This window comes from Diceros bicornis, chromosome 2 (assembly GCF_020826845.1).
Source record: "Diceros bicornis minor isolate mBicDic1 chromosome 2, mDicBic1.mat.cur, whole genome shotgun sequence".
NCBI classification, from domain to species: Eukaryota; Metazoa; Chordata; class Mammalia; order Perissodactyla; family Rhinocerotidae; genus Diceros; species Diceros bicornis.
In genome coordinates this window covers 64,490,816-64,514,437 of record NC_080741.1, presented here as the reverse complement: position 1 = coordinate 64,514,437, position 23,622 = coordinate 64,490,816, and the positions used below count along the sequence as shown (strand labels likewise).

Here is a 23,622-nt window from a genome sequence, read left to right as displayed (position 1 = left end):
CCCATGCATAAAAAGTAATAAAATGTGCATAAGTGTGAAACCCTCTGATCGTCCCTCCCTAGTTAAGCTTTAAAAAAGGAAGTCAGTGGTGTAATTTCGAAGCCCTGCTCATGTCTCTATTAAGTTGAACACATTCTAAGCTCAAATATGCTAATGGCTTTAAAGAAATTTAGTCAGATAAACTGCCAGGCACATTTTCACGTTTTCTAAGTTTGCCTATAATAAGGGTGAAAAGCTGAAACACCCAACCACCTCTTTCCAGCCTTCTCAAAGACATGTTAAATCTCATTCCTTTGTGCTGTCGTTCATTCATTCAACACAACTTTTTGGAGCATATAAAATGAGATGGACAGTATTCTACTCCTTGTCTACACAAGCAGACATCCTCGTGGGGCTTACATTCTAGTAGTTGTGTGCACGTGCAGTGGCCCCCAGCATGGGGGGGGTGTGTGAGAAAAAACCCCAAACCAATAAGTCAGATGTCTACTATGTTGGATGGTCACAAAAAGTGGGAAAGGGGGCTTGGGAATGTTGGAGGAGGTGTTGCAATTTTTAAAGGTGGTCGGGGAAAGCCTCACTGAGAAGGTGACAGCTCTTGAAGTCTCTGTCTGCATAACTGAACTGTGTTTGCCCTCAAGCTCCCCGAACTTCCTAGGAGCCTCAGCCTCAAGAATGTAGGCCATTCACACACCTCCCAAAGTAAAATCTGGAGATTATCTCCCCTGTCCTCCATTTTCCATCTGACAATTGCCATGGCAGCTGTCTCCCCACGAACCCTGACCGTGGTTGACTTCACCGTCCTGGTGTCTTGGTATGGTGCCTGCTGCCTTTGCCTGGTGAATCCTCCTAAGTCTTGCCTTTCTTTAGCTGTGGTGACTGGGCTGTAGTTTGTCAGACTTGCAACCAGCCGTGGGACTGACTGCACTAGAGAGGAGGAGGCTATTAGTGAGCAGACCTGTGACTCTAGACAATTTAAAACAGCCTTTTTAAGAGCCAGAGATTTTTGAAATATGCAATTAAAAATTGTATGCATGCCCAGAGACCTTTTAAAAAAGGCCTTTGAGATGTACTTAACCAAAAATAACTTTCCTTCCTGGGTGCCAGGCTCTAGTACAGGGGGATATGGAGACTTTTTTCTCCTAAGTTTTTTTTTAAATGACATTTCTGATAGAAAAGAAATAGGGCAGATGGGGAAGCTGTGGCAAGGGCAGGAGCTGGGAAGTATAATTAGGAGAGTTGAGAATCTGGGCATGAATTATGTCCACTATTTGGGATAACCAGGGAAATTCTAGTGAGTTTCTCAATTACAGAGAAATGCCCACTTAATAAAACCAAAGTAAAATTTTTGGTTTGTGTACAAAATGTTATAATGTTATTTGTGAATATTATCAGGAAAATGCAATAAAACCATAGGTAACATGTTTGGAAGTTATTCAGCTATATATCTATCAGTTTATTGTAAATACGGCAGCCGAATTTGGTGTTGTATGGCTCCTGTTAGTAACCGTTTAGTTTAGTTTTTATTTTTTTATGTATCTAAGTCACATGTCCTAAGTTTTTCTTTTAAATAATAAATTTTTTTTTAATAATTTTATTTATTTATTTTTTTCCCCCAAAGCCCCAGTAGATAGTTGTATGTCATAGCTGCCCATCCTTCTAGTTGCTGTACGTGGGATGCAGCCTCAGCATGGCCGGAGAAGCGGTGCGTCGGTGTACGCCCGGGATCTGAACCCCGGGCCGCCAGCAGCAGAGCGCGCGAACTTAACCGCTAAGCCACAGGGCCGGCCCTTAAATAATAAATTTTAGCAGTGGACATGCCTGGGCTATTTCACAAATTGTTAAAAGATGCAAATTAACAGGAAAAATCAGTTGAATTTAGAATTCAGTTCAAAGTAAAGTTATGACCATTAATTTTGAAAGTAGTGAGTCTACCTTTTTATCAAATTATTCTTTGTGACTGTAATATGTTTTCCTAGTAATATCTGTGTATTTTCACAATGAATTTTTTATTTGGTTAAAAGCTAGAGAGTTTTTGCTGAGTTGGTTTTACAAGCAGAAGCCAAGCCCATGGCAGCACATGGAAGCCATATTGTAAAATATAAACTATAATACAACAAAAGACACAAAACACAGACCCACTCCATTTTCTGCAAAGGACCTCGGGGCGCTCAATTGATATCAAACTACATGAATTTACACTGAGAAAGTGTGTCAGACAATGGGCACCAATTTCATCCTTCTCTTTCATTTGCTTTTGGACCTTCATGCTGACACGCTTTATGTACCATATCACCCTCCTTGAATGAAGGGGCTTAGGAGCACCTTTATTCCTGAAATCAAGAGAAGACTTTCTTAAGATGCCTGTGTGCACAAATGCCCCAGCACAGGTGCTTGGGGAGTTCTCTATAAGTTGTGTCATTTCTTATTCAATTCACCTTTTCATTCATGGTGACATTCCTTGTACTTTTCTTGTTTTAATCCAGGCAAACCCTTTTTTACACGAAACCCTTCTGAGTTAAAAGGCAAGTTCATTCACACGAAGCTGCGGAAAAGCAGTCGTGGCTTTGGCTTCACGGTCGTTGGAGGGGATGAACCTGACGAGTTTCTGCAGATCAAGAGCTTGGTCCTAGATGGTCCCGCCGCGTTGGATGGCAAGATGGAAACAGGTAGAGACACGACATGGCCCTAGCATGTCCTGTGTGGTGAGACTTCTCCCCAGCACCTGAACAAGACCAAGTAATATGATTTCATGAGTTTGTGAATGTCCTTGAATAACTGAGAATGAGCAAGATTCCTCTGCTACATAAACGCATCCCCTGGTATAGGTGAAAACCTTTGAAGCCACTTTCACTTGGGGGAACTGATAGGGTGCTATTGAGTACAGTAAAGCAGTAATTTACTAAAAATGTAGATCCGTTTGAATAAGTGAATTCTAAACTTGGATTTCTGCAGTGAGAATTTGTTTTAAAATAAAGCCCCAATGTTCTTTCAATGATCATTATATTCTCATTAGCAGAGAAGACACTAGATGCTAAAAGAATGCCTTATTAGCAGTTAAAATAAGTAATAGAAGCAGTTTCTTTGTGCCCTACAGTACCACCCCCAAATCCAGTTGCAGTTTGACTTCCCATTGGTAGGATTTTATATTATAATATGGATATAACTTTTCTGAGTACTGTTTTTTTTTAATCCCCAAACTCTTACCTTTTACAGGAGATGTAATCGTCAGTGTGAACGACACCTGTGTTTTGGGACACACGCACGCACAAGTTGTGAAAATCTTTCAGTCCATTCCCATTGGTGCCAGTGTGGACCTTGAACTCTGCCGAGGTTATCCATTGCCTTTTGACCCTGATGACCCCAATACAAGTTTAGTGACCTCAGTGGCGATTTTGGATAAAGAACCAATTATTGTGAATGGGCAAGAGACCTACGATTCGCCAGCTAGTCACAGTAGTAAAACAGGCAAAGCCAACGGCATGAAGGATGCCAGGCCAAGCAGCCCTGCTGATGTGGCTTCGAACGGTTCCCATGGTTACCCCAATGACACTGTCTCTTTAGCGTCCTCCATAGCCACTCAGCCGGAACTCATAACTGTTCATATAGTCAAGGGGCCGATGGGCTTTGGTTTTACTATCGCAGACAGTCCTGGTGGTGGCGGCCAAAGAGTGAAACAGATCGTTGACAGTCCAAGGTGCCGAGGTCTGAAAGAAGGGGATCTGATAGTGGAAGTTAATAAGAAGAATGTGCAGGCTCTGACTCACAACCAAGTTGTGGATATGCTGATTGAATGTCCAAAGGGAAGTGAGGTCACATTGTTGGTGCAGCGAGGAGGTACGTAGGTTTATTTTGTTCTTTGATTTTTTAAACCAGAATCCATTGTTTAACTTACTGGTCTTTAGATGGCTATTTGGGGTTTTTTTAATGTCTACTCCTTTAAGATCATTTTTATTTAAATATTTGGAAATGCATTCAAAATGCCTTTTGATTTCTCCAAATGCTAGCCTCTTTAGAATAAGGGCTGTGTTTATAGATTATGTTATACACGTGCAGATAGAGTGATGCTTTTAAATGTAAATCACATTGTGCCTTTTAAAAACCATTAAGATTTTAAAACCTTTATCCTTTAAGTCTCCTGAACCTGGCCTGCACAGTGTACGTGCAAAAAAAAAAAAGAGTGGCTCTCGGCCACTCTTCCAACCTCATCTCGCACTCTTCTCCACTCCTCACTATGCTTTAGCCAGCTGGCTTCTTTTCTGAAGTGCCTTTAGTGCTCCAAGCCCTTTCCTGTCTCAGGGCCTTTGCACTTCCTATTTCCTCTGCTTTGGATCCTCTTTTCCCCGATCTTCACTTGGCTGGCTCAGTCTCATTCAAGTTTCCTCCTGAGAGAGGGCTTCTCTGTTCACTTATCTAAAGTAGCTCCCAACACCTCCGTGTAATCTCTACTGCATCACCCCATTTCTTGAGAGCCTTTATGACAATTATTATTATTGTCACAAGTCATTGTTTCATATATTTATTTATTTTTCTTTGTTGCTCTCTCTTTTTCACTAGAATATTAAATCCGTAAAGCCAGAGCCTATGCCTACTGTATCCCCACCGTTTAACACATTACTTGACTCCTGGTAGGCATTCATGAATGAATAGATATTGCATGAATGTATGAATGAATGAATAGGTATACGATTAACTACACTTGGAAGGAACAATAGCTCCACAATCGTCTTAAAAACATATCTCAACATACCTACATTTTAATGACGGGGTTATGGGTCTCAGAGAATTGGGGTATTCTAAATCTTGAGACAGTTGGCTTCCTTCTTTCTCCTGCCTGCACCACCCCCACCGCCCCACCAGAGCTCGCAGGACCTCACATGGAGAAACATTTTCCACACTGTTGAAATGTCTTGCTCCTGGAAATGTATTTGTGACTAGTCTTGACTGATCATCTCATATAACGAGCGTGAGATTAGTTGTTCCCCGATCCTTGCCAACATGATTTGTTTCATGCACAACATATTCTGACCCTCTGAAAAGAGATCAGGAACCAGACTTTTATTTCTTCTTGGTTCTGTTGCAACAGAGGAACTCACTTATGTCACAGCAGCCATGTTCTCATGCTCTCATAAAGCTATGTGTTCTGTGATCAAAATGATGGGAGTTGTTGGAAGAAAATTCAAAATTCAGAGTAACCTTGTGAATCGAAATGCTCAGTCAGCTGTTCTTGAACAGAGTTCATTCATTCATGAAAGCCATTGTGCAGATTTTATTTTTAAAAATGTTATTTCCACTCTTGCAATTTTGAAATCTCTTCTTGTACCTAGATCACTTGACTGCACAGATAATTGTTTTCTAAACAGTGACCGAGATGTAGTAGGAAGTTCTTTGAGCATGAGGAGGAGGAGGAGGAGGAGGAGGATGATTGATGATGATGATGATGATGATGATGATGATGATGATGATGATACCTGGCACTTATAGACAAGTTAGCAGTTTGCAAACCACTTTTCATATCAGCACACACCTCACGTCTCATTTTTACCATGTCCCCAAAATGTAGGAAGGTGCCATCCCACAATAGAACTGAGAAGTTCACCTTGAATCTGTAGTTTCCAGTCCAGTGTTCTGTCCACCTTAAACAACTTGGAAACTTTTAAGTAGTTCTTGGTACATCAGGGGCATCTCTGAATCAGCCGCTGCTCATTTGACAGTCACAAACCACTCTGCTCTCCTACCTCATTTACTTGCTCCTTCGTTTCTTTTGTCACTATGTTGAGTTTTTCTTTTCCATTAAAGTCACTTTTAAGGTAATCAAAAAATAAAGTCTCATTACAGTCTGCTAACTTACAACGGTTACTGGAACCATATTATAATGAATTTGCCCAAACTAGCAAACAGCTGATGATAGAAACATACTCTTTGATTTCAAACATGTTTGCATTCTCTCTTAATTTCTAAGACCTTCTTTTGGTTAATGCCATTACATTTTATAACGTTAAGTTAATGTGGGAAGATCCAGAATATATTGCCACATTAGTCAGCATCTGCATAGTTTATTCCAGAACCTGAGTAATTTAAAATCACTGTAACATCAGCAGTCTTTAAAATACCCCATATGCCTTGTGTTTGATTTATGTGTAGGATAGAAAGTTCGTACACATGCGTTTGGCAGGCTAGCACCAGCTACTATTAATCTTTATAGAAAGCATATAACTATATTTGTTTCTGCCATACATTAGTCATTTGAATCGGGGCTGACATGTTCATCATCCCTCCTGTATGGTGGGGTGTAAATGAGGTTTGATGAAGCAACCAAGACAACAGCCAAGTTACATGAGAAAGGAAACAGCCACTTCTCTGATTCTTTCTAAAACATCTCATTTCTGTCATAACTCCTGGTAAGCAGATTGATGAACTCATTAAATCCACACTGTTCTCAGGAATTCAGATCTCAAGGATGAAACTTTCTGCTATGCTTTCAAGAACTGGCCATTTCTGCTTTGGGGCAGAACTGGCGATGTTTGTATTTTGTTTTAATTCTTGATCTTCCAAGCTCATTTTTGATATTTGTTCTTGTCAAGATCAGGTACATTTTGTTTTTTAGTATTTTTCATGCCCCTCATCTGAACCCCCCCACCCCGCTCCACAACCTGTAAGTCCAACAGAGATTGAAATATTATTTGTAAATTTCTGGAATCAGACAGTTTCCTGGGTCAGGTTTAGAGTTGCTGGGGGTGTCCACCCACAAGCCCTGGCAGCTGGAACCATTACTGATCTGTTTACAAGTCTTTTCTCCGTAAACATGCCCCTGCCTGCAGGTCTGTCGGTGAAGTTCTTTAAGGAGCAGTGCCTTCTTCCTGTGCCTGGCTCCCCATCTTCCCGTGGTATATCCTTTCCTCCTTCTCCCTCTGCTGTCCAGTCAGGAGAATGCTTTTATTTTTTACATAGCATATACATTCAGACGGCCTGTCACCTGGCACCAGTGTGAGTCTAGAGACTTTTTGAGGTGTTTGGAAAATCAAGCTGAAAGGTGATTAGCACTATTTTTTTTTAATGTTTTTTTTTTAAATTTATAAAAGATAGAGAATTTGTCCCATAAAAGTTTTTTACTTCTTTAAAAAAGGAATTATATGTAGCCTAACTGACTTTGCCCCTCTATGAGAATGCAAACATATTTGAAATCAAGGAGTATGTTTCTGTAATCAGCTCTTTGCTAGTTTGGGCAGATTCATTACATTATGGCTCCAGTAACCATTGTAAGTTAGTAGATTGTAATGAGACTTTATTTTTTGATTCCCTTAAAAGTGAATTTAATGGAAAAGAAAAACTCAACATATTGACAAAATAAATATACTATACAAATATTCTGTATAATATTTGGCTAATTCACACCAATTAGTAGATGAAACACTCTTTAAGATGCAATTTGGGGTTGAGTCAAAATACTCTGTTTCAGGAGAAGATTTAGCAATACTTTGTGAAAGTGGAGAACGTATGTTTTGCTTTTGAGAGAAAGCGTGTATTGAAAAGAAAGCTAAACTGAGAGTGTCAGGAGCCTGCCTCTAGTTCAGCCTCTGCCCTTAGCTGCTCTGTATCTCTGACCAGGTTACTACTCCTGCCTGAGACTCATTTCTTTATCAAAAAAAAACCCAAAAAACAGGATGTTTTGAACTAGATCATCTTTGGGGCAACCCCTTCTAGCTCTAATTTTCTGCAAAGAATGACTTCATTGATGTGTGAAGGAAAGACCACAAGATTCTAGAGCCAGATGATGCAAGTTTAAATCCCAGTTCTTGTCTTTACTGTATGTGACTTTAGGCAAGTCATCTGAAAAAATGGGAATAATAGTATTTTCTTTGAGGTTACATGATGTAGACAAAATAGGGTAGCATTTGTGCTAATTCCTGACGTAGAAGTAGTCACATGATAAGTCAATGGTATTTTACTGATATCGCCTTATATCAGAAGCAACTGGGTAGGAGTGGCTTTTTATTTAAAAAAAGGTCTAGCCTGGACCGACAGTATCTTAATTTCAGTGCATGACCGCTAGGGGCGTCTGTATTTTTTTAAAGCTCCACTGGCGATTCCCATGTGCAGCCAGAGTTGCAACCAATGTTAGGCTCCTGCCCTTGTGAACCCTTCTATTTTTGATTCTATGGTGTATAACTTGGGGGGAAGTAAGTTTATAAAACTAAACAATTATTTTCATTTCTGAGTAATATTCTTCTTTTAAAGTCTACTTTATAAGCAACAGATTTCTCAGTCTTCCCTAAGGTCCATTTCAGCTCCCAAATTCTACATTTTTCTCCTTCAGAGAAGGAGAATCGAAGGAAGGACTTGATCTCAGAGATGCTCATTTTGAGCATGGTCTCCCTGTGGCTTTTGCTGATCACAATAGTAATAGAAGTGATGTTTTGCTTTCCAGTTTGCACAAACTATACTGAAAGCTTTTGTCAGGGCACTAAGTAATTTCAGGATCTGATTATAAAGTAATGAAATGCTAGGATTCCTGGAGGGCAGGACTTGGTCCAAGTTTATTCTTATATCCCTGGTCCCTCATGGGGAACCTGGCATGTGGTAAGGTCCTAGTAGGTACTAGCTGAATAAATTAAAGTTGTTCCACAAGTCACAATAGAAAATTAATCCTATGGCTTCATAGTCTTACTTCATAATTTTAGAAAGATGATAAAGAGATATTAAAAGGCAAAAATTAGATATGACAATGGCGGTGGTGATGGTAATGATAATGTTACTACTATCATTGATTGAGTACTTACTGTGTGCCAGGTTTTCCACCATGGTACGAGCAACACACACAGCCACACACACACACCCACACACCTAAATAAAACCTCTCAACACCCCATGTGGCTGCACTGGTACTGCTACCAATTTGCAGTGTGACTCTCAGTAGGATCATCTGGGAAATGAAGGCAATGATTGTTAGCCCCTATGCTAGGAAAAAACATTGAACGAATTGTTTTTCTTTTAGGTGTTGAAACTCCACAGCTAAATTTGCTTAGTATAAAGCAAAGGGGAAATTTCTGGTTTGGTTGGGAAAGCATGTATGAGACTCCTCCTTGCTTAAACCACTTGTAATAAAAATAATAAACACTTCCATGATATGCCAGGTATAGTTGGTTCTAAATACTTTATATATCATAAATCAAAAGAGCCCTCTGAGATAAGTAATATCTTCACTCCATTTTAGACAAGAAGATGCTAAGGCCCAGAGAGGTTTAGTGATTTACCCAGAATCACACAGCTGGTTAGTGGTGAAGCCAGGATTTGAATTGGGATTCTGGTTCCAGAGACTGAGCTCTTAACCACTATGCTAAGCAGCCCCTTGGCTTATAGATACAAAACTTCAATACCGTAATTGTCGAGGAGTATATCTTACATGTAAACGAATGAATAAGGTCTGAAGTCCGTGGGCAAATGGATGCCACTTAATTTTCATGAAAATTTACTGATGATATTTAGTTTATTAAATCATCATCGATCCAAATAGGGAGAGCAATATCTAATCTCATCATCTAAGCGTATCATTAGCGTTAGATCTTCTTTGTATGTGCTTTTTTCCTTCTGAATGATGCAAAACCATCATAATTAGGACCACAGTGAGCTGTGCACCAGAGAGTTAAATCTGGGTGATCAGGTGCCTCTCTTCTCTTTGCCCTCTGGTCTTGGACTGGAGAATGAATTACAAATTGCACCACTTAAGTGTTTGACTGCCAGAATCTCTCAAATTGAGCTGCAGGGCCTCTGATCGGGGAATTCACGTTGCTTGCAGAGTGATATCCTAATAGTGATGGAGTTCTGTGTAGTCACGTCAGCAAATTCTCTTGGCTCTCCCTTCTCAGTATGCCCTGGCTCCGTCTACCTCCCACCTCTTCCCCGGCCCCCGCCATCCATCATATGGCACCTGGCCTTGCTGTGGCCTTGCAACAGGTCTAAATGGTTCCTACAGTCCATTCTCCCACTAGAGTGATTTAAAGTCAATTGGATCAAGTCACTCCTTGTGTCAAAATGGCTTCTGATGATTCAGAGTAAATTCCAAAGTCCTGCATCAGGGCCCTGGCACTCGCTCTTCCCTCTGTCTGTATTTTTCTTCTCCCAGGTAGCCCCAAGGGCTGTCTCTCTCATGTCCTTTAGGCTTCTCAAAAGTCCGTTCCTCCTAGGAACCTGCTCCAACCACTCCATAGAAAATAAAATAGATCCACCACCATCACTCTCTGCTCTATCCTTCTCCCTCCTGGCACTTATACTTATTTGTAATCTCCATGAGAGCAGGGGCTTGGTCTCAACCCCTACTTTATCCCCACCACCTAAAGTCATGCCTGGCATCTTGTATGGATTCAGAAAATCATATATGTTGAATTAAAAATGTGAATTAATGCCAAGCCCTTTGTTTTCATAAACTCTAATCCTTGAGGGAACTTTCTGAGGTAAACACTATCATTTATAGCTGAGGACACAGGCAGCGGGAGATTGACCACCTCAAAATCATGCAGTGAAAAGGTGACAGAGCCTGAATCCCAACCCAGGGCTGTTTGCCTCAGCGCCCAAGCTTTCTGTTGCAGACTGCTCTAAACGACAAGGAAATGCATTGATGAGCATGGCTAGAGCCCAGATACTGGAGAATCATGTCAGTGAATCATGTTCGTCCAATTAAGCGTGTTCCCCAGCATCTAGTACAGTAGCCACTAGCCATATGTGGCTATTTAATTAATTAAAATTAAATACAAATTAAAATTCAGTTCCTCGGTCCAACTGACTGCATTTAAAGTGCTCAATAGCCACATATGACTAGTGGCTACCGTATCGGACAGTGCAGATACAGAACTTTTCCATCCTCACAGAAAGTGCTGTTGGTCAGGCTGCTCTGGAGATTTTGATTCTTTTACCCTCAGAAGTGAGATGTTGAATATCCTTTATTTTACCCTTTCTCTTAGTTCTATACCTTTGAATAGAAGAAAAATATGGAAGGGAAGGCAACTTCATGGTGAATGGATTTCTTTTTATGCAGATAATAATAATAATAGGTCCTATTTATGAAATTCTTTCCATGTGTGTAGGCACCACTCTAAGCTCTTTACATGTGTTAACTAGATGTTAGGGGCTCACAAGGAGTTGAGACTCAGAGAACTTAAAAGACTTGTCAAGTATTAGCACTTGGGGCCATCTGCTGTGTCCCAGTCCTGAGACAGTCTCGTCAAGTTTTAACTGATTACAGGGCCTCCGCTTGGCCGGGAAGTAGCTCATCTTGTACATTGGACTGACATGGTTTAAGGAGCTTAATTTAGATTATTTTATTAGTGAAAAGTATCTTTAATCCACAAAGGAGAAGAAACTTTAAAACACAAGGAAAATTTACCTTTGATTCTAATATATAAAATAATGCATAATCTGCCACATGAGCCATCAGCAACTTACAGTTTGTCAGAACTCTGTTTAAAAAGGAAGATGTTGAAGTCTCCGCATATTTATCTGATTTAGTATCTCAAACTAGTTGACCTCTCTGCTTACCTATGGAGCTTAGTTTTTCTAATAGTTTTGGAAGTCGCGTTGTCTTGTCAGATCCAGCGTGCTGCCTGATATCTTCTAGCTGTTAAAAGTTGTTCAAGTTAAAGTTGGCAAACTGTCTAGCACTTCCACGGTGCTAAGCAGGATGACATTCGCATTTGCTGTTAAGAGCCTTCTGGCCTTTATTACTAATGGAGTTTTAAGTTGCTATTTTGGTTTATTGCCACGGTTTAAAGTTTTCAAGGATTTTATTTGAGAATTCTTTATAGACTGTTAGGTCACATTTATATTTGAGATGACTTATAGCAAGAGATGAGATAAATATAAAAATGTCTCTATTTTGGTTCCGTCTTTCATTATTTCATGCATAAAAATTATCCCTCATCTTCAGCATCTTAAGGAACTCTGGTTTTTGGTCTTATAATTTTTTAATGGATTTTTGGTTTTATAATTTTCAAACCTAAGCAGGCTGCACTTATTTGCTCTAACATTTATATGCAGTTTTACACTTGATTGGACTGTTTGAGTTATATTCCTGTTATATTCATAATACAAAGTGGTTGGCACACCTAAAACTTCTGCCTTTGTTTTTCTGTAAGGGAATGTCTCATCCTCCTTGAAGGTAAACTTAATGCACTGAATTATTTGCTTTTGTGCGTTATTTACTATAAATATGTGTGTGTGATTTATAATTCTCATTAAGGAGTGGTGACATCCCCTCCCCTTTCTGGAAAAGTGTAGGAATTTCAAGTTAGAATTATTGGCATGGCTAGCTGTGGAATTATCATTCTGTGCTACTTACAGGGCTGAATTTGAATGTAAAACAGTTGTTTTGTTTTCCCTTTTGGCGGGGGACAGATTCATAACATTGTGTGCCAGGCATTGTCCAGGTACTGGGAATAGAGCAGAATCATCTGCAAAGAAAACAGACAAGCTCCTGATTTCATGAAGCTTTTCTTCTAGAGGAAGGAGAGAAAGAGCAGAAATAAACAGATGAACAGAAAATGTCATCAACCAAAGAGAAGTGCCAGGAAGAAAATAAAACCAGGTGAAATGAGTGGGAGTGACGGGGTAGGGGTGAGAGGGCTGCTTTAGATTCGGCAGTGAGATTTGAGTGGCCACAGGGAAGGGAACAGCATTCCACGAAGAGGGCTCAGTAAGTGCTAAGGCCCTGAGAAAGAAATAGAACAGGTGCCAGTGTGACTGACAAAAGGTGATGAAGGAGAGCAGTGATGGAATTCAGAGACTGGAGACCAGGCTCAGGAGTTCGAATTTCATTTCCGGTGTGAGGTCTGGTTTCAAGGAGTGAAGGGTCGAGATGTCATTAACATTTTTGGGCAGTCCCTTTGGCATGTGTGTGAAGAATATATTTTAGAGGAGCAGACGTGGAAGTGGGGAGACCTATTAGGGCTGTTGCAGTGGATTGAGAAGGGCATTGGTAATTTGGACTAGAGTGCTAACAGTGGAGATGGAGGAAAGTGGGTGGGATCTGGGGTGTATTTAGGAGAATCAGCAAGACTTGTTAGGTTGACTGCAGAATGGGGGTCGGCAAACTCTTTCTGAAAAGGGCCGGATGGTGAGTATTTTAGCTTTGTGGGCCATATTGGTCTCTGTCACCACTACTCTCCTCTGCCCTTGTAGCAGACGATATGTAAACAAATGGATTGGTTGTGTTCCACGAAAACATGATTTAGTCCACATGCTATAGTGTTGACCTCTGCTGAAGAAGGAAAGGAAAAGGGAGGACCCAAAAATGACCCCTGGGTTTTTGGCCTGGGCAGCTGGATAGACAGAGGGGCCATTTGTTAAGATTTCGATACTGAGGTGAGTGGGTGGGTGGTCCTTGAGCTCTGGAATTAAGGGTTCCTTCTCAGACATGTTAATTGTGAAATGCCTGTCCGAGTGGATCAGGCATCCAGGTAGAGCAGAAACGTAGGCAGTTGGCTAAAGCCCGGGGTTCAGAGGTACGAGGTTAGGGCAGGAGAGATACATTTATGAGCCATTATCTTATCAATGAGTGTGCTACAAACTGTGAGCTGTGACCCATTACTAGGCCATGAAACCAATGTATTGGGCTACAACCAGTGTTATTCTCAAAAGGGAAATAGAATAGAAGCAATCTGAGTACATTACACTTGGTAAAGATAAGTACTTTTGCATGAAACATTTACTTGTATGTGTGTGTATATATATATACAAACACATATATGTATATAAATGTATTATAAAGCATATTTCTCCTTGTGGACCATATTCACAATAGTTTGTAAAACACACATGTAGACAGTATTTAGAGCCATGGGGCTGAATGAGATTACTTAGGGAAAGAGCAGAAAGAGAAGAGAAGGAGCCAAGACCAAACCCTAGGGCACATCACCATTCAGGGGTCAGGCTGACCAGGAGGGACCAGTAAAGGAGATCAATTTGGAGCAGCCAGTGCAAACAGGAGAAAGAACAGGAAATGTGGTATCACAAATCCAAGAGAAGAAAGTGTCTCAAGGCGATTCTAGGCACACTGATGGCATCAAGAAGTGGAGGCATATGAGGATGGAAACATTGCCTGTGGCAGTGGTCACCTCTGAGAGCAGGGTTTGTAAAGTGTGCGAATACAGCACCCTGGAGTGTGGGTGACAGCCAGAAGCAGGATGGGAATTCTGACAAGTTGTTCAAGAAGTTTCTCTACAAAGTAGAATGGAGAAGAAGAGAGCCAGCTCTCCTAGCTGGAGAGGGCTAACTCACAAGAGAGAGTTTGATTTGGTTTGGTTTTTAAGATGGGAGATACTGCAGCTTTTTTTTTTTTTTTTTGTGAGGAAGATCAGCCCTGAGCTAACATCCGTGCTAATCCTCCTCTTTTTGCTGAGGAAGACCGGCTCTGAGCTAACATCTATTGCCAATCCTCCTCCTTTTTTTTTTCCCCAAAGCCCCAGGAGATAGTTGTACGTCATAGTGGCACATCCTTCTAGTTGCTGTATGTAGGACGCGGCCTCAGCATGGCTGGAGAAGCGGTGCGTCGGTGTGCGCCCGGGATCCGAACCCGGGCCGCCAGTAGCGAAGCGGGCGCACTTAACCGCTAGGCCATGGGGCTGGCCCACTGCAGCCTTCTTGTATGCTGACAGAAATAACTCAGAAGACAGAAACTGGAGACACTGGGGAGAAAGGGGAATCATTGTGGGGGTGAGATCCTTAGGAAGGGGAAGGGGACAGGACCCAACATACTAGAGGAGAGGTTGGCCTTTGGGACAGTATGTGTAAACTATGCAGAAAATGGGACTAGATTTGATCATTCTTTTTTCTCCTAAAAGTCAACTATTGAAATTTCTGTATATTTGAGGTTTTCTGTTGGTAGAATCAATTGAGGTTATGCTGTAGCTGTTTTTCTTTTCTATTTAATTTTATAGTTCTAATAATATTTGTGATATACCTCTTCCCAGTCGACCCATTCCTGGTCTTAATTAAGGACTGAGCACTTTCGGTGTGCATAGCTCTAGGAGAAAGAGAGGAAACAGGGTACTCACAGTCTAGTTAGGGAGACACAAGACGAACATGTGAATTTTACCAGCATTTACATGTAGTCTGAATCTGTGCGGTACAGATTTGGACAAGAGGTGAATCAGGGAGGATGAGGGGTGACAATGGAGCCTGTGTGACTGACATGAGGGTAGAGCTGATTGTGTCAGTCTTAGCACTATTGACCTTTTGGGCCAGATAATTCTTGTTTGCCAGGGTCTGTCCTGTGCATTGTAGGATGTTTAACAGCATCCCTGGTCTCTACCCAGTAGGTGCCAATAACATATCATCCCCCCCGCCTCAGATTGAGACAACAAAAAATATCTCTAGACCTTGACAAATGACCCCTGGGAGGTAAAATTGCCCTCTGCTGAGGACAGCTAGACTAGAACTTTGAAGTGTAAGAAGAATTTAGAGTTACGATCTGGTTGAGAGTCCATGCAATATTTGGCATGACCCAATCATGTATGTTTTAGTAGTCTCTTTACAAAATACTTTGAAAAATAGATTGGAATGCACTTAGTTGGGACCAACAATTCAAGTGTGCCACAGTCCTGCCATCTTATTTTATCTTCCATCTGGCCTGGCACACTCTTGTATGTTAACAGCCCACTGCCCACGAACAGCTGAGTTTGAGACCCAAAGACAGCATGCGTGAAGGCACTGAGGGACGTGCATATACCTGCTGTGGACCCATTTCCTAGGAATTTCTTTTTATCATTATCATCTCCAAATTCTAGGAACTGGCTCTTTTCTCTTTCTTTTTGGTTTAATTTATACTTTTTTTTTTTTAACAAAAGAAACAAGATATCTTGAGATACTTTTTTTTTTCTAATTTTGGGGCTTATTTTCTACCTTTACTTTGGTTCCATATAAAAATAAATGTATTAGCTATCAGCTTCTTTGGATGGTGTCTCCCACGTGAAAAGTCTCTGCTATGAGGGATATATGGCTTCTCCCTTTTCTTATAATAATTTGTGACCATATTCCCTTGAGTTTCTCTTTATTGCAAGAGATATCTTCCTAACCTCTATTCTAAGCATTTTTCAGTTCTGAACATTTTCAAAACTGTTATCTGAGGCAGAGAGTTGACTCTGTGTAATTTTTTTCCACCTTCCTTCATTTCCCTCAAATTAAGTCACACCTTCTTTACCACCATCTGGAGTTAGCTATTTGCTATGGTTTTTATTGAGTCTGTCTTTGCATTGTCACCTACAGATTTAAAAACATTCCGCACCTTATCCCTTGCCTGGTATTTCCCCTGTTTGTATTCCTGCTCAGATATTAATCACGTCCCCTATTTGTGAACATAATCCTTTTTGGTTCAGAAATCTCCTTGATAGAATCTTAATGTCATTGAAAATAGCATTGGGTCCTTGGGAGTGCTGTTTCCACTGGCAACATGGAACATGCCTTTTTTGTGCCAAGCTGTTACCTGGGCTTATTTCATACTCCTGTTCCTTTTAGTGTTTCTAATGTTCTCAGTGTTCTTTGTTTTTTACCATATTCAGTAAACACTATGCATTCATTCTTTCATTCAACTAATTTCAGCACTGTGTTAATCTCTCATTCTAGATGAATGATGTGCAAGTAAACATCTAAAATACAGTCTGGTAAATCACATACTCCCCATTTTCTCATGCTTAATTCTTTTTCTAGAAATCTCATTTGGTATATTAACTTTGCCATGAAAAATTCTAATATACTATTTTTGTGATTTTATTATTTGAGGCAAAGTTGTTCAAAAGATCCTTTTTCACTGTATCATACAATAAGCAGTCAGAATACCTAGAATACTGCAGCGTGCACCAATTGTAAGACTCTGTAATACAGGGAAGCCCTTTCTCTCCGTGCTGTTAGCTATCAACTCACCTCCTTCAGCAGCCTGAGTTTTTATTAGACTTTTATTTTGACCGCTGGTGTGTTTAGGGGCCTGGGCATGATGTACCCATCTAAAAAGCTGTTTTTAAAAAAGCTTTCTTATAGTTGCATAAACACTAATCAGCTTTTTAAAAATCACTTGGAGATAGTTGGAGTTAGGTGTATGCTCCCTTAGATATTTATGTTTTTTCTAAATTTAAAAATATTCTCTGTGGTTACTTTTGCCATAGATACCATTTACCAAAGTGGGAAATGGTTGCATTAAAAATAATAGCCCTGCCCATGAATTAATAAGATTCTTTGTTTGTGTAGTTATTATGTAGTTTATGTAGCAACTTTCACTTAGACTCTGGTGATTGAAGGAGGAAGAGACAATTGTTTTTTATCCCAGAGTTTCTCAGACTAGGCATTATTGATATCATGGACTGGATAATTCTTTGCTGTGGAGACTGTCCTGCGCATCATAGGATGTTTAGCAGCATCCCTGGCCTCTACCCACTAGATGCCAGTAGCACCCTCCCCTCCTTCCCAGTGGAAATATCCCACATTGTCTTCAGACATGGCCAATGTCCCCTAAAGGGCAACATCAGCCTGGATTGAGAACCACTGCTTTCACCCCTTTGACACCCATCTTGTTTTTGCTTATTGGAAATACTACGTTCTGTTGTTTTTTTAGGTGCAAATTAAATCAGTTTATGGATTATTTTTTGTTGTACTTGGATGGAAGAAATTTCCTGTGAGCATTCCCCATTTCTTCTCGATCATTGCTTCTGTGTCAGCTCAGTGATGGAAGTAGCAACTTGGCCAGTTGTCACCCTGTCCCTTCAGTCCTCCTTTCTGCCACTGGCTAGCAATGCAGCCTGGGCCAGCTGTGGGCAATGTCCGTGAGCCTCTGCATTGTCATCTGAAATGTGGGTGGAACTGTGCCTTCCTGAGCACTGTAGTGAGGACGGAATGAGAGGAGGGCTTGTCATACCTGCAGTTCCGCCCCGTGCTGGTGGAGGGTTTATTGCTCTGTCAGACTGAATGAGGCTTAAGAGAAGGAGGTGGAGGAGATATCAGGTGGTCCTAGTGATTTCAGGACTTTTGGCGTAATTTTCTGGGCTAGAGAAAAGATAAGGGAAGGCAAAAGGAGGAGCCTCAAGGGAAAAGGTAGCAGGCGATGTGTTCCTTCTGGTCTGTGATGATGTGATTTTCAGTAAACAGTGAAATGAGAAAAATCAGGACAGAGTAGTAGGTTCTTTGTGAAGTTCTTCCAAGGTGAAGGACTCTCCTTTATAGATTATATCCTCTTATTCTTTTTTCCTGCTAAAATACACTTTGCTTACGGAATGGTAGTTGATTGTTACTTGTCTCCCCCTTTTTAATGTTCTTAGTGTGCAAAATAAGGAATTGGCGAATTGTGGTTAGTTGCTCAAATCTGTTTTACGAAAATTTGCCGGTCTGTGAAATCTAAAATCTGGAAGTTGCTGCTGCAGGGAAGGAGGCCCTCAGGAAGTTGGGAAGGATGGGTGGGACAGGTGGGAGAATGCGCTGAAATGATGTGTGAGAGGGGTCTGGAATCCACACCATGGGAAAGGCAGTGGGGACGCCCCCTTTTCTCTGACTATTGCTTCCACAGACCCTTACTGTAGGGTGACGCTGAGTGTGGCTTCAAGGCCAGGGATAGATTCCTAAGTCTCCTATGTGCTGCCCTTGCATAATGTTACCTTTACTGGTCAGCCTTTCATGAATTCTTTTGTTCTGAGAATGTTAAATCCAAAAGCAAGAGAAAAATTAGGTGAAATGTGTGCATGGGGCACCCCAAAATATCCATGGCTGATTTCTAGTATATAAAAGGCAGTCCCAAAAACTTAATGACAACTTTAAAAAATCCATTTCTAGTGTATTGGCTTGCGTTAAGTTCTCCATCTGTGTTGACTCTAAGCCTGATTAGAGCCTTATTTACCAAGAAACGTGGAGCAGGAAACAGCCAGAATCAGACAGGAGAGGAAGCAAAGGCTCCTGGCATTTGATCTCCACAGTGAAAAACTTGTTGAGTATCTTCCTTGCTGTAAATGCTTACTGAGTGAGCACGTATTTCATTTCCAATGTGAATTTCTGTTACTTACTGTTCTCTGTCATAAATGCAAAGTACTCCTTCCAGGCAGTGCCCTGTGATACATCTTGTTCCCAGATAAAATATTTCATTAAATAGCCTTGCAGTTCTTGAATTTTCCCTGCATCTTAAATGTACTTGACCTATAAAAGTTATTTGTAATTGAGATTCATCCTGAGTGGGACAGTGTGTGTGTTGAGGTGTGTGTGGGTAAAACTGATTCCCATATACTGCCTTTAAGCAAATTCAATTGGCAAAATGAGGATTGACTCATAGTTGAAAAAGCGTGAGTTTCCGCTGCTTCCCATTGCTATATGGGGCAGCAGTTCATTAGAAATTGACAAAGTCAAGGAAACAGCTTTTTTTCCTCTGTAATTCGTATAATCACTTAGACCAGTTCAGATATTGTTTCAGCGAGAAGATTTTGAAGACATTTAATATCTCCATGGGAGATGAATGAGGCTGCTCATCATATGTCCTTTGCTCTTTGGAAAAACCTGACCCTTCAGTAAATGGCTCTTTAGGTCTAACTTCCAGACACTTTGAATAATGCAGTGCCACAAGACTTCCAAGTTGGATCGCCTTGCCATTGTTAACCATGACCTATGCTTTCTAAGGCTAATATGATTTCCCAAATTTAAGAGATTGGAGTAAAGTTGGATATGGTGCCAGGCATGGCTTCAGTTGCAGTTAAGCAGTGTGATAATAAAGTTAATTGAAACGGCCAAATAATAGACTGTGCCCTTACGGAGCAAACAGGAAGATTTCCCTACAATTTTGCAGAACTACATTTTGATAGAAAAGTGATTGTCACACCAGTAAGGCTGTTAAAACTGCTCAATAGTTTCATGGATTTGGCTGAAGAAAAGGAACTGAAGTATTCTTTTTCATCAGTGTCTGCTTGCTTTTTGTGGGGAACGGTGTGACATTGGAGCCTTTTAACTCAGGGTTGTCATAAAAGGTGCTTTTCTAAGGGAAGACGTGAAGGTATCCCTAACTGAAGAATTATTTAGACTCTTAAAGAGTCCCTGAGAACATATCCATTTGCTGGGGCTGAGAGCTGTAGGGTTTGGGGTTTGTGTGTGAGGCTTCAGTTAATTCTGAGACTTGAGCCATCCGTTGTGATGGGAATTTAGAACACAAGGTGGCACAGCAGAACCTTGCTCTCCGCACAGAAGGAGGCAGCCGTGAGTTGAGCCGAGCCTGGCAGCTCCCCAGTAAATCAAGGAGCAGCCCAAGGATCAAGAGCTGTTAAGTAGTCACAGCAGTGATGATGGTGATCAAAAGAAAGGCCAAGCCACCCCTCCCCTTTGCCTCATCAGTTCTTCCTGCAGCCCTCACCACACAAATGCACTTCATGAGCTCCACACGTGCACACATACATTTGAAAGATATTTATTGAACAGGGGACCAGATAATATTCTAGGGCTGGGGACTAGCCCTAGAATAAGATACTAGGTCCCTGAAATGAAGACAACAAACAAGTAAATGATAATAAATAATATAAACAACAAGCAAGTAAACAAAATACTTTTAGAGAGTCATAGGGTCTATGAAAACAAAGAAACTGGGCTGTGTCAGTAAAGTGTGACAAGAAGGGTCACTTCAGATCTGCTGATGACCTGGATCCCTGGATGGCTTCTCTGAAGAAGTGATATTTGAGGAGAGCCCTGAGTGACGAGAAGCCACCGACACACAGATCTGCAGGCAGAGTGTTCCAGGCAGAGGAAACAGCCAGTGAAAATGCCCGGAGGAATGAAAGGAATTAGCCCAGAAGTGGAGAGTGCCAGACTGGCTGGAGCGTATGGGCAAGGGGAAGAGGAGTGGAAAAAAAATTAAAGAGGCAGGCAGGGTCAGATCACGGAGGGCTTTGTGGGACACGGAAAAGAGCTCATGTTTCATTGAAACTGTGTTGGGAAGCGACAGGGACATAGAGCCAGGAGACCATATAATCTGATTTATGCTGTAGAAAGATGTCTCTGGCCTCTGTGTAGATAATGGATTAAAGGGGATGAAGAATAAAGCAGAGACAAGTTTTTAGACTCTTGCAGTCGTCTAGGCAAGAAAAGGTGGTGGCAGTGGAGAAGGACTGACGTGGATGGATTCAGGATACCTTTTGGAGACGAATGTGGTGGGTGAGATAAAGAAGCCTCAAGAAGGAGCTTAAATTTCAGGGGTTTGATGTCCCGTAAGGATAAAATTTGGGATACTGTCCTGGATCTCTTTCTTGGTCCTGTGCCTAACTTAACATTGCTAAAAATAAGCAGCCAGGATAAGAATCAACTTAAAAGTCAGGGATCCTGGCATATATCTTGTTAACCTAGAAGCTTCTCAGCACCAATTAGAGTGATAGGTTTCTCCTCAGAGCCAGTGACCTTAAAATAAGAGCCCACACAGCATCCTGTTTTTCCAACCCAGAAAAGGAATCCTTTTTGTTTTTTTCTTTCCATGAGCTATTATTTCATAATCCCCCCCATACATCCTATGCAGCTAAAAGTCCAACTTTCAACTTTGGAGGAACTGCCTTGGAGCCTCCAGGCCAGAAGTAGTCTCTCCTATTCCAGAGAGACTTCTATGGACTGTTGATAAGAGGAATGGGTCACAGTGTCAACCCTTAAGCATTTGCACAAAGAACAATTCAAATTTGAAGTGTAGGTGGTAGAATAGGCAAGCTGTCAGTCTGGCAGCTAGAGAGCCTTCCTCAGAGGTAGACGCATTTATAGCCTGAGGCAAGACCCTATGCCCAAATAGTCTACTTACAAATGTTTCCAACCCACATTGAGTTAGAGAGATTTCCTGGAACCATTTGAGAAACTGGCTTAATTCTACCTTTAAAAAATAGATCTTGGTAGTAATATTCTCTGAAGAAGAAAGATTGGACTCATGGTACGTCATGACAAATTAGTGGTCTTTTTAAGTTGACAGTTTTTTTCTTTTCCTTTCTGGAGAGAAGATGCCATAACTCACTCTACTTCTGACTCACTCCATCTTTTCCCTACCCCGAATTTAAAAAAATAATCTTGTTAATCAGGTAGTGTCAGAAAACATTGGCAAGCTAGAAAAAGCTCCTACCCACTTTTGAAACTGTATTTCATAGGTCTTGGTAACCAGCCCACCTATTAGTTGTGTAGCTTTAGAGACTTGCTTCATTGCCCCCAATTCAGAGAGCCATTTTGTTATATTTTTAGCATGTGTAGCCTTGAATGACCAATGATTTAGGTATTGTAACCTGGAGTAGAATATGAGAGACGTGTTAAGACCTTGATTGACTATGCCTAGACTCCCATTCTATCTGTAGAAAGGAAACTCTCTTCCTAAATTCACATTCACAATTGTGGGTCTAGGATACCTTGACCCATTGATCTATAGGTTGATATCTATGTACTTCATTAAGCTGTATGCAAAATTTTCTGTGAATGCATTTTGTATGTACAAACACTGTCATTTTAATCCCCTCATAAGCACCTTTGAATGAGACTGTATAGTTCAGTGTTTAAAAGCACAGGCAAGTCTCCTCTCAGCTGCTCACCTGATTGTCACCTTGGCCATGTTACTTAACCATCAGTGTCTCAATTTTGTCATCTTTAAGATAGGGATAATATTAGTACTTAACGCAGACAGCTGTTATGGGGGATAAATGTTTGTCAAAGCAAGCTCTCAGTTCTTGTTATTTTCACACTCAGCCCTTGCTTTTGAAGATTCTCTTTCTCTCTCTCTCTTTTTGACCTTTCAAAGTGTATTTCACATGTTTTTGAGAGTCAACAACAATAGGACTATCCATGTTATTTCAGTGACACCTTTTCTGAAGTGACCATTTATCTCTCAGGAATTGCATGGTGACAATTCATCCATCTTATGTAGGTTTTGGAGCAGCCCAAAGTATTAATGACTTTAGGTCTCTCCTCACCTGTGCCAGTTCAAGGCTTATGACTTTGAGGTGAAAGGCTCTGTAAACCATTAGCAATCACCAGCCTTGCAAGCTATTTATTTCTCTTTGGGACATATTTATTAGGCTATATGTACTGTGTAATTGAAGCAGGCTTCTCTGTAGCTGTAAAGCTGTACAACTATATTCTTAATCTTCTTAACAAAATGCCAACTGACATAGTATTGGGAACTACTTATTCCAGACATCTGAAGTGCATCCATCTCTCTAAATTATGATGCCCATGATATTTCATAATGACCATTATTAGGTCCCCAAAGGAAAGAATGTCTTCATCTTTTTGGAGACATTGGGTCTGATGCTCTTGTTCTTGGCAGCTGGTATCATATTTGCATTGAAAAATTATACCACAGGGTTGATGATAGTATTTGGCCAGAGGAAGTAGCAAAAATCAAACATGTCTAAATGAGAACTATTTTTCATTTTGTTTTATGGATTCAGTTTTGTAATATATAGTGTTTGTAAGGTCGTTCAGTGAGGATGTACTCTAGTTTAAACTTGGCCTTGAGTTTATGCTGGCACACTGATTTGGCTTAAAAAAAAGGTCATCTTCATTATTCAATCAAGCGTCAATCACAGTGCCTTGCTCCCATCCCCTCGACCCCATGATTGAGTGGTGGGCCTCCTTCAGTGTTCAGCTCATCCCTTCTGCCCCCTTCCTCAC

General features: G+C 40.9%; 1 protein-coding gene across 4 annotated transcripts in view; it reads left to right on the top strand.

Moving 5' to 3' along the window:
• MAGI1 (membrane associated guanylate kinase, WW and PDZ domain containing 1) overlaps positions 1–23,622 on the top strand; it is a 630,558-nt gene that overhangs the window by 554,951 nt on the left and 51,985 nt on the right. For all 4 annotated transcript variants that reach the window (XM_058562542.1, XM_058562531.1, XM_058562564.1 and 1 more), the window contains exons 11-12: positions 2,484–2,666; positions 3,214–3,834. In XM_058562542.1, the coding sequence (XP_058418525.1) occupies positions 2,484–2,666; positions 3,214–3,834 (804 nt within the window). The remainder of the gene's footprint in view (positions 1–2,483; positions 2,667–3,213; positions 3,835–23,622) is intronic.